Below are 12,154 nucleotides of genomic sequence, written 5' to 3'. Positions count from 1 at the left end.
AATAGCAGGATCAAGGGCGTCAAGGTCGTGTCTGGCTGGGTAGATTTTGGGATTGGGGAGGGGAGCAGGAGTAGTGGAGAGATGGTGATCAGATAGTGGAAACGGGGAGATGGAGAAGTCAGACAGACATAGGTGGTAGAAGACAAGGTCAAGGGAGTGACCAAGGCAGTGGGTAGAGGAGGATATCCATTGAGAGAGGCCAAGGGAGGAAGAAAGGGTGAGCAGCTTAATGGAAGCAGGGTCGGTGGGGTTGTCTATAGGGAAGTAGAAGTTGTTGAGGATGATGGAGGGGGGGTCAGAGGAGAGGTGGTGGGGAAGCCAGGCAGCAAAATTGTCAAGGAAAATGAAGGAGGGACCAGGGGGGGGGGGCGGTAGATGACAGAGATGGGGAAGAAGAGACGAATAGAGTGGAATTCAAAAGAGGAGAAGGAGGGAGAGGGTTCAGGAGGAATGACTCTGAAAGTGCAAGTGGAGGATTGGAGAATACCCACTCCACTGCCTGAACAGTCTCCAAGTCTGACGGAGTGGGTGAAGGAGAGGCCACCATAGGAGAGAGCGGCAGTGTCTGAATCTGAGAGTCGGGTTTCAGTAATGGCAAGAGTTAGATAAGAAGAGGTCATGTATAGAGGGCAGTTTATTGCGGACGGATCTGGCGTTGCAAAGGTTAGCGGTACACGGATGAGTGCAGGGACTAAAGCATGAAGTTGGGCAAGGGGAGAGTATGGGTATGGCATGTGAGCAGGGAGACATGGTGAAGGGAGAGAGGCGGGGGAGGGGCGGAACAGGCAGATGGGACAGATAAGAGGTAAAGAATTAAAGGATGGAGGGAAAGTGGCGAGGGGGAGGGAAGGTGTCAGAGGGGAAAAGAGGAGGCAGGTTAGAGAGTGGCGGCAGGAGCTAAGGAGACTGTGAGTGAGGGGTCTGTAGGGGGCCTGAGCAGGGGAAACAAGGACAGAGGAAATATGAGAATCCTCAGTTAAGAGAGAGACGGCAGCAGAGAACAGGGAGAGTCAGAGAGATAGGCAAGAGGATAATGAAATAAAGTGAGTTAAAGTGGGTTAAGGTAGCCTGATATGAAAGTGAGAAAAGATGTGGCATAAAAGCATGGCAAGCAGTGCAATATGAGATAGAATGGCATAAATGGAATGCCCAGTGACATGAAATGCTAAATGACAGAGAGTGAAGGAATGTAAATGATGAAATAAAATGCAACTAGAGTAGAATAAAAAAGCAAATAAAGTAGAAAAAACTAATAGAGAAAAAAATTAGTGAAAAATAAAAATAGGGCATAGTTAGCAAGGCCTACAATAAAGACAGTGTAACAATAGATACAAAGATACATACAGTGACTTGAGGTGCAGCCAAAAGTATTATGCCAACCCAGGGGATGAAACAAAGTCACTGGGAAAAAGTCTGTGCCAGGAGACTTCAAAGGAGCAGAGAAGAGTCCATGGGACGATGCTGGATGACCAGGAGAGAAGAGCGCTGGAAAGGACCAGGTGGCATGGGTGGGGGGATCCGGGATGAGTGAAGTGGGAGTAAGAGTCCAGGAACCAGAGACATCAGAGGAGGGGGAGCAGAAGCAGGGAGAAGAACATGCGGGGGAGTCAGGAGAGGAGCATCAATGGAGGGCAGCAACGTGGAGAAGAACAGCAGTGTTGAGAGGCGGGAGCAGCGAGGAGAGGAGCAGCACCCGAAACTGGGGATTCAACCAGAAGTAGGCTGCGTTCATCAGGAGGACCCGAAAGATTGCTGGAACCAGGGAAATCGCTGGGAAGAGGAGGTCAGGTCCTCGAGAGCAGGCAGTGGCAGTAAGGATAGAAGCGACACCCAAGGCCAGGGTTACGGACCAGAAGTAGCTAGCAATGTGGAGAGGAGCGGCACTTGAGTAATGGTATTCAAATGGAAGTAGGCCTCAAGCACGGATGGGACCAGGCAGCAGAAGTACCAGGAGAACCGCCAGATGGAAGACCTCAGGAGTGAGCAAAGCAGGGCCAGGAGACATTGGAGGCCGAGGCCGGAGCGATGACAGATGAAGAGCTCAGATCTGAGGGTAAATCTTGTGAAACGTGTATAGCGTGTACACGTGAGTTAGCATGGTGATCAGGACTTTTAGTTATTGGTAAAATCGATAACGTTATCGCATCGGGAGAAATTTTCTGTAGTGTGTACCCAGCCTTATTCCTCTCCCCCATTGAGCCTTTGTTGTCTCTCCAACTTCCTTTCCGTTGTAGCCTAGACAAGTAAGCCTCACCTGAAATGTAGGCAAGCCTCACCAGTGAGGCCCATTCCACTGTTTGAGAAGCATTCTTCATGTTTTTAATATAGAAAACAATTCTTAGCTGCCAACAATTTTCTATCAGCCGGCTCCTTGTTTAATGTTTCTGGATCTTTAATTCAGCACAATATTTGGAGGGATTAATTTTAGGATAGTACAACATTCAAACATGATTGCAAACAAGTAGTGAAGACAATTTTAAATCTCAGTTGAAGTTATGACATTACGGAACCTACGGACCTTCTTTTATCTTCAGCAAATTCTACATGCATTAACAATATCTCATTACTTTACATTTAGGAAGGCTGTCTTGGTATTCAGTACTGTCCTGGCATTCTCATCTTTAGTCACAGCCCAAATGTATGTGAATGGTCACCTACGTCACCTGCCTTGAGACCTAGTCTGTTCCTTTACAAGGTAAGAACTGTTTTTTTCATACTATGCATAGAAAAAAAAAAGGGGGGGGGGGTAGGTGGGTGCTATTGGTTACAATGCTATTATTGTTTCTGCTGTAGAGAAAGCGCTAGTGTGTTGGTTGGTATGATGATTTATATAATGTACCCCAGTATGTGATGTTCCAGCAACCTATCCTAACACATTTTATTCAAACATTGTAATCTTTTTTTGTAAGAATAGGATTCCAAGCAGTTTAAGTAAAGCTAAGTACACATTGAAGAATTTTCCGACCGACGTGTTATCTCAAACGATTGTACCTACGACTGAAGGTCCGATCAGTTTGATGATTCATGCGTGCACACTGGCAGGATTTACCTTCAGATCTGTGCTCTTCTTATGAGCCTTCATCTAGTCCTCTAGTCTTCAGAGAATGACAGCACAGTATTCATTCATTCATTATTGTCACACTGATTAAAACTGCCTTGTTATAGCTATCCACATGCCCTAACGAATTTTGCTCGCTTCTGTGACTTTGAAACAAAACACTGTGTCTCAGAACGAACAAATGAATTATTCTTAATACAGCACTCTCTACATTTATTTATTTATTTACCGGGACATTCATCACTAGCATTTGCTGAAAAGAACACGACTCCGTAAACTCTATGGAGATCGTGAGCCTGAGTGCATATATACTACATGATCGGTCAACAGTTGATTGGAAAATATTAAACAGTACGACAAACCAAATGAAACAATGATCGGCACTTTGGGACGACTTTAGATCATCGTGTCACTATACACACACGATATCTGACCAAATGGTCGGATGTCAGCTGATTGGAGCTTTTTTGTGCAATCATCATGCCAGTGTGTATGTAGCCTAATGCAGAGATCATTATTGTGACGAAACGGGTTCGATAGCACCTTAACCAGACTGTCCCTCGTTTCTCACAAAATGTGGATTATACCATGTACTTTTAATAGCTCTGCTTTTTGTTCCCGGCTCACCAGAGTACAATTGCAGTGTCTAATTACATGTGGATAAGGGGACATTGTAGCTCATTGTAAATATGTATATTGTATATTGTTGATATTGCAGTAAAGCGGTTTTTCATTGTATTTGAAATGAAGCCAGGTGGGTCATGTGTAAGGATCAGGTTGCAGGATACAGGTGAGGGGGAAGACCAATTAGTATCCATCATTCCTCCACGGGACTAGTCCAGACAGTTTTTCTGCAACCCAGCAGGGACCTTCAGTAGAAGCACAGCTCATCTCCATCCCCCCTACAACCTACTGATTCAGCACCCACCAATGTTTAAGCAGGAGAGAGCCAGGAGTTTGCCCAGGGAGGTTAAAGAACTGTGAAAATTTGACCCTGGATATAAAAAGCCACTTGATGAGGGGAGGGTATTCATTCTGGCAATTGATGGCTGGAAGCTGCAGGGTGACTGGTTTTTGAGTTGCCATTCTCTGTCAGTGGAATACATCGACCGATCCGTGGGTTTGTCAAGTCAGGACAGCCAGGTGACTGTAACTCTTTAAGCTAGTGGTGTAAGGGACAGATAATGTGGTGAACCTGCCTGGCATTTATTTACTGTATGTATATGCTATTCTAGTGATTTTTTTTGTTTAAATAAATGTATTGTTTTTACTTTCTATCGGCATTTGCCTGAGTGACTATACAAACCTTAGAAGGTACTGGGGTAGGATTCCCTGGCATAGTAAGGCACTTCTGGGTGGTCAGCCAGCGTGAATTGGGTAGAATTGGGCCAGAAAACCATTATGTCCACAATTATTATCAGATCTTCTAATAAATGTATGCATCATGTCCTCTGAAACATGAATACTCAAAGAATCCTGAGGGTTGCTTGGATTTAAAGCACACAACCGTGATGTTCCAGGAAGGTTTGAAAGCAGTAGTCAGTGAAATTTGTATTGTCCGTAAATAATTTTCCTCTCTCACTCTCTGCTTAACAGTCAGGAGCACTTTGTCACCATGTTCTGGAAGTTTGACCTGAACACAACGTCACATGTGGACAAGCTCCTGGAAAAGGAGGATGTGACCCTGCTGGAACTAATGGATGAGGATGACTTGCTCCAGGAGTGTAAGGCTCAGAACCAGCGGCTGCTGGACTTTCTGTGTCAGCCACAGTGCATGGAGCAGCTGGTACAGCTAATAACACAAAAACCTCCTGCAGACATGGAGGAGAAAGTCCGCTTCAAGTGAGTAAAGTCCAGTAATGAAAGCCTTATTGCTGTCTATAGTTTGACTAAACCCGATCTTACTGAAAGTAGTTGATTAAATTAACCATGATCTTGCTGAAAAGAGCTAAATAGGCAGTTGTCTTGCCACTAAAATTTTGCTGTATAAACTATGAGTAGAAATAAGTGAATATTTGCCAAGTCTATATGATTCATAACATCCTCCATTCCTTTCTGAATTTTTTTTAAAAAGATGTATGGCAAAGCTTGCTTTAATTTGCCTCCATTTTCTATGGACTTCCATGTCTTGGTGCTGTCCACACTTTGTTTTCCTATTAGTATCTTATACATTAAACCTCTTTCTTTTTATTTATTTTTTATTTTGGCTAGCAGAAATTTTATATATTGCGCTTGTTATATTGTTTACCATTTTCCATTTTATGTTTATTTTTGTAACAAACTGTCTATGGTCTAAAGTTGAATTACAACTTTACTTTAAAATTACTTGTTTTCTGTTGACAAATTTTGTTTAAATAGAAAATTTACAGCTTGCAGATTCTATTGAATTACATGTTTTCTGTGGGTTAAATAAAATATTGCTATCATAGTTTTTAGTTCAGAAAAAACAATAAGCCAGTTATATGAAAGCCTATGAGTACATATGAGGGAATTTGTAGTGAAACATTGTGCTATGGATCAGGGTGTTTCACAGATGTGGAAAGTTGTGTTGATTCAGTAGTGTTAAGAAATAAATAAGCAATATCCTCAAGTAAGCAGAAAGATGTCAAGTAGCTCTTAAGTTTCTGAGAGTCACATGCTGGATCTGTGAGGAGTATTGTTATGAGGTTTGGGATACCTACCTCTGTTTCAAACAATTATAAAATTTTGAAAAACATCTCAAAAATTGTTTATACTGTTGTTAATATATCCCCAAAGTTTTATTTTGGGATCATGATTGGATCATCTGCGACATCAAGTGCTTCTTGAGTGGAACGACATGAAGTCTCAACTGAGCAGCTGTGTCAGGTGGCTACCTCATCTTCCACCTTTGCGAGATCTTAATGTGTTTGCATCCAGTGATGACCGTTTTGGGAGAAAGGTGCTTCGAGCTGTTTCTTCTGACCGTTCCGACCTGTGATGAGTCTGACAACTTTGGGATCTCCCAATTTACCTGGGTTCCCCCAATGGATGCCTCAGAAAATAGGATTTTTATACTTGCGTTAAAGCCTTTTGTCTCAGTCTACTGGACATCGGACTCCTACTCTTTACACTCTTTGTTCTCCTTACTTACGTTGAATCCTTTAGTCTTAGTCCACTGGACATTGGGCTCCCACCGTTTACGCTCGTGGTTCTCCTTATGTTTGACATGTTGTGTTTCCTTTTGTTTAGAAGGTAGCTGTTCTTTTCCTTCTTTCTGTTTGCTTTTTTCTTACTTTTCTGTGGGTCGTGGTTAAATGTAAACTGATGGCCTTACAAGAGAGGGGTTATAGAATGGGAAGAGATACAGACATATTTAATGTGTCAACACGCATGGATCCTACACTATACCCCAATGTACCCGGTGTACCCCAGTGGAGTAACAGAAAAGTATTTAACGAAAGTGTAAAATCCTATTTTATGCACTTCCATTGCAACTCTACATTATAGGAGGGTAACAAAAAACAGCTATAGGGCCTTTTCGTGCTAGTTGGGGCAACACACAAGCAATCAAGATGCTACTCTATTATGCTAATGCTCCTCCTACATGGCTCAAATATGGAAAATCTTGCTATTTAGTGATCAGAGTTGCTAGATTATCATACATGGCACTGATAACATTGTGAGGCAATGATTCTATACATGATCAAAGGAGGTCTTGATCAATTGGATTTATTAGCCAGAAATGAATAACTGATGATAGTCATATTTTGATCTAGATCTGTAATTTTAGAACTAAACATATATAAAAATGGCAGTGTGTATGGGCAGCTTTACGTATAGAGCTTTCAGTTATTGACTATAGCACTATGTTGTGGAATACAATTGCAATCATGACACTGATTATACAAACCTTAAAACTAACTTTTAATAAAATTAAATCGCATTTTTCAATATATATTTATAAATTTATGTACTGTATGTGTAATATAAATATATGTATCTGTCCTACATCTCATGAAAGTACTCCCTTTCAAATATGTATATATATTTTCAATGTTTGTTTCTCTAGCTCCATCTCCTTTATCAATTGGTGTACCACAAGAGTTAGTCCTAGGCCATTTGCTCTTCTCTATCAATACCATTTCTTTTGGAAAATTATTAAGCTCATTTGGGGTTTAGTATCATCCTAGATGACACCCATATTGATCTTTCTCCTGTGTTAGCCCACATTAGTAGCCTCTTAATTTCAATCTTTCACAAACTGAGCTATTAAGCTTTCCACTGACCAACAAATGCTACTTGACATCTCCATTTCTGTGGAAAACACAGCAATAAACACTACCCCTCAAGCTTGATGTCTAGATGCCATCCTTGCACTCTTTTGTTCTTAACATGCAATCTGTCTTTACATCCTGTTATCTGCGTCTTAGAAACATCTCCAGGATGGGTGCTTCAAACCAGCAAAAAAAAAAGTATACGTTTAATGTTTGTGGCTACTGATGTCGGTCTGTGAAGTAAGTTGTTTTTGCTACTATTATAAGTAATATATATTTTCATTTGTACCAGATACCCTAATATAGCTTGTGAACTGCTCACATGTGACGTACCACAGATTAATGACAAGTTAGGTGAGGATGAGCACCTCCTGAACATACTGTATGATTTCCTGCGTCAAGAGCCTCCTTTAAACCCGCTGCTGGCCAGCTTCTTCAGCAAGACTATTGGATACCTGATTGCAAGGAAAACTGAACAAGTAAGACAGACTCATTTCTTTATGTATACCACTGTTAAAGCATAATACATTTTGTTTTATTCATGTAGGAATATAGGGGCTATGCATAGAAATGCACATACAATATTCTCTTGTAGTGTTATGTAATGCCTTAATTATCTTTAAAGTGCATTTAACTAAAGTCAGAGTACATTTTGTTACTGTTATTTATTTTCTGTTCGTTCCCGTGTACACTTACTAGTGTGTGAGCATAGCACAATGGTGGGCAACGTGTGGCCCGGTGTCCCTTTACCTGCGGACTCCAGCTGGCCTCTCACGATCGGACTTATTCTCTGCTTTGTTTTAAAGAATAAGAATAAACGGGAGCAGACAACTTCTGCGTTATGTGACTTTCTCTGCATAATGCAGGGAGGTCATGTAGCATTCTAGAGAAGGAGGTGGAGGTCTACCGATTTCCTCTGTGGGCTATAGCTGTAAAAGTATGTGAAAGTGGTGGGAGAGTAAGACACATGTAAAGGAGGTCTTGGTGCATGTGGACTGCATGTAATCGAAGGGCTAGTGAGGGGCAGAGTGCATGTGGGTGCATTTGTGGCAATCGAGGGCATGCAGTGCTTCTTTTGGAGGTCTGAGTGACATGTGGTGGAATATTGGAGCAAGTGAGGATGAGTGATGTGGATGTGTCAAGGTCATTTTCCAGTTTTTTAAAAAAAAAAATGTTTTTAAAGTTATTGAAATTACTGGTAATATGCACCATTTTGAAGATTGGATGGCTACATATGCAGCCTTTAAGTATATCAGGTTGCCCATGACTGGCATAGAACAAACCTATAGTCATTCAGATCATGTTTACAGCAATACAGATAATTATTTGAGGAGATGAACATTCTGAAGTATGTAGTGGGAGACAATGTGATTTTCTGTGATTGTGTAAGCGAGGACAGGGCTGCAGTCGAGACAAGAGGAAGCCAGTGTGAGAGTTAACCTAGTGGAAGAGCGGGTCCTCAACAACACATAGTCTTGAGTGAGGCTCTTGTAGAACTGGTGTGGGAAGAAAATGGTGACAAACGCACCTCTGTATGACAAGGTTCATTCATCTAACTTTTGACCATTTTAAAAAATCTCTTTTCTCTTTCCTACCATTGGGGGACACTGTGAGACATTGGGGCTATAGTATGTGGACTAGGAGTTTAGGCACTTATCACACTATGTCCCTCCTCTCTGGCAGAATCTCATTTTCTGTTAAGTGTCTAGGTCATGTCTGTATGGGCTCCGGCCCATATGGTTAGTATAGAGTTAGTTGTTTTTATTCATTTTCTGTCTTTTATTCAGATATCAGCACAGGGACCCTCATAAGACCCAGTGTGTGAATAACCTGTCGGCTTGGTTCTCTGTGTGAGGGTGAGCAGCCTGTCGGCTGTCCCGATTCACTTGCTGGCACCCCTCCTTAACAATGATTAGTTCAGGCTGCGGTGGGGAGTGTGCAGTCGTTTGCTCTCCACCAGTGGCAATGCTCTGGCCAGCGCAGCAGTTCAATTCCGGGCACACGACAGGTACATTATAGGTATGCTGTTCGGCTGCGCATGGAGGTGAGGGCGGGACCCCTTCTCCTTCACCATCCTTGGCAGGCTTTCTTCACCGTAGGCAACCATTTCCCACTCTGTGTACGGCTAGACGATCCACAGCTGCTCCCTGACACACTCTCATTCTTTGCCTCTCCTATCTGGTACCATTTTCATATATAAATGTATAGGGTTATGTCCTGATTACTGAGTTGTTAACAGATGTAGATGCATGCTGAGTAAACAGAACTAATTTCAGAGTACTGTATCTCAGGGTGCTGGTGTCTTTCAAGTGGGGTTAACTTTTGTTATATATGTTTAGAGTTCATTCTGTGCTTCTCTGGAATAATTGGTGGTTTAAAAAGGAAAACAAAAAAACAAACAAACCATGGAGTAAGTTACCTAAGAAAATGACACCACTTTACTCTAGCATCATATCTGAGAAATTACTTCCAAAGGTAAGGGACCTGCTTGAAAGTCTATGTTGTATCATACATGTTCAAAGTCTAATGTCAAATGATCCCATGGACAGTCTGACTCAGGCACCCTGAGTGCAGCATGAAGGTGGAGTGCTGTGATCAATCTGCGCCCACCACAGTGTTGACAGCCCCAGATTGCTTGTGACAACCATAGCCGAAGGGTGATCTCATGGTCTGCAGAGATAGGTGATCCTTCTCTTTCCTTTGCTGCACCACACACACAGAACTCATAGTCTCTACTCGCGGGTAGTGGAACCTCCCAGGCACAGGCAGGATTGGTTGTGTCCCTCCCCAAATCAGCCCAGGGGTTGCACAGACCGTCTCAAGTTTATAACGCTTGCTTACTGTCCCTCATAGGAGTAAGCGCGTAATTCCCGACTCCTTTCATACGCCCATCCCGAATTCTGACCATTCTTCTGCAGAAAATGGCGAGTTGTTATTAGAATCTGAAGGAGAGGATGCGCATGACCTGTAGCATTCGTCCTTCATACATAGTGTGGATTATCTTATCCTGGGTGTTGTGTACTCATTAGGTTATGCAGAGGCTGGATACCTCTCCGCTTTTTCTCCTTTTAAGAGACCTAAAAAGCAGATTGTTTTCCTCCTTTTCCTCAGCTGTTGGAAATGGTTTCTGATACTTGGCAGAAGCCAAACAAATTCATTCATGTGCCGGGCAGATATAAATATCTCTCCCCACTCCCAACAGAGGAATTAATAAAATGGGAGGGCACCCCTTAGGTGGATCCACCAGTTGTTTGCCTTACCACAACTACGGCTATACCTGCGCAGGGCACGGTCTCTCTGTGATCTAACCGATCTTATTTATGTGGCGGTGGGGAGTTTGTTCATACCCAATATGTCTGTCTATAGCCTGGGTTAACAAGGCCATTCAGCTGTGGGCAGAATAATTGGTTAAGTGCTTCCAGGACAATGTGCATGGCCTACTAACATAGACAGCTGATTCTAAGCGCATCTTAGAAGCTTTGCCATTTGATGGTATCACGTTCTTTGGATCTCAGTTAGAGCAGGTCATTCAGATGGCCACTGGGGGCAAGAGCACGTGTTTACCCGTCAGCTCTACTAGACCGAGACAAACAAGCTTTCGATCCTTTCAGCAGAGCTCAAGGAGCTCTCACCAGAGGAAGTTCATCGGCTTCAAGGGGACCACAGGGGCTCCTGCAGACGTGCGGCCCTCTGGGCGAGCGGCAAGCCTACGGTATGACTGTGGTAGGAGCTCGTCTACTACGCCTCCAGGACCAATGGTGGGCATCGACCACAGATGCTTGGGTACAGGGGATTATCGCGAGGTCATGTTATCGACCTAGTTCAATTTTCACGCGCGATTCTTCACCATAGCTTTTTCATCTTGTGCTCTCAGGCACAAGGTACATTAGAAAGCCATCAGGAAGCTTCTATCCTCCAGAGTCATTGAGTCGGTCCCACAGCGGGAAAGAGGTTTGGGGGTTTTAATCCAACCTTTTCCTGCTCCCCAAAGCAGACGGGTCTTTTGGTCCAATCCGAAACCTACAAACTCTCAACAAGCAGGTCCGCTTGCTCAGGTTTCGGATGGAATCCTTGTGTTCGGTGATTGCAGACCTGGAACAGGGAGAATTCATGGCATCCATCAACATCAAGGATTCCTACTTACATATGTCCATCTGGGAGAGACACCAGTGTCACCTTCGCTTTGCAGTACTAAAACATCAATTTCAATTCACGGCCCTGCCTTCGGCCTGGCAAACGCCCCGAGGGTTATCACCAAAGTGATGGCAGTCAAAGTCACCACCGTACCCTACCTGGACAACCGGTTACTAAAGGCGCTTTCTGCATCTCTGCTTTTACACCACATCAAAATCACGACTTCTAGGAGCGCACAGCTGTGTACTAAACCTACCTAAGTTTTTGCTTCATCCTGCATAACAGGTCAGTTTCTGAGCTTCATCTTCAATACTGTAACCCAGAGACAAGTTCCTTTCATTTATACCAGGGGTGGGCAAACCTGTCCTCAAGGGCCATATCCAGTTCATGTTTTTAGGATTTCTTTAATCATGTACAGCTGAGTTAATCTATTTGGCTGGGTCAGTAATTATCCCACCTGTTTCTACAGACAGAAATCCTAAAAACATGAACTGGATATGGCCCTTGAGGACAGGTTTGCCCACCCCTGATTTATACACAATACCGGGGCTATCCTGGCAAAAAGGGAAGTGTCTCTTCTCCACTGTATGAAGCTGAAGGGATCCATGGTATCGTTGTTGGAGGTGGTGCCCTTTGCACACTTCCACTCTCGACCTCTCCAAAGCAAAATTCTCCGCAAATGGTCCCCCGTGCATTTGGACAGGCAAATCATCACATTGTCCAGAAT

General features: G+C 43.2%; 1 protein-coding gene across 3 annotated transcripts in view; it reads left to right on the top strand.

Moving 5' to 3' along the window:
- PPP6R2 (protein phosphatase 6 regulatory subunit 2) overlaps positions 1–12,154 on the top strand; it is an 89,886-nt gene that overhangs the window by 16,434 nt on the left and 61,298 nt on the right. For all 3 annotated transcript variants that reach the window (XM_075208496.1, XM_075208495.1, XM_075208497.1), the window contains exons 2-4: positions 2,579–2,695; positions 4,655–4,900; positions 7,586–7,772. In XM_075208496.1, coding sequence (XP_075064597.1) covers positions 4,674–4,900; positions 7,586–7,772 — 414 coding nt within the window. In that variant the 5' untranslated portion in view covers positions 2,579–2,695; positions 4,655–4,673. The remainder of the gene's footprint in view (positions 1–2,578; positions 2,696–4,654; positions 4,901–7,585; positions 7,773–12,154) is intronic.

This window comes from Mixophyes fleayi, chromosome 4 (genome assembly GCF_038048845.1).
Source record: "Mixophyes fleayi isolate aMixFle1 chromosome 4, aMixFle1.hap1, whole genome shotgun sequence".
NCBI classification, from domain to species: domain Eukaryota; kingdom Metazoa; phylum Chordata; class Amphibia; order Anura; family Limnodynastidae; genus Mixophyes; species Mixophyes fleayi.
This window is presented reverse-complemented; position numbering and strand designations above follow the sequence as displayed.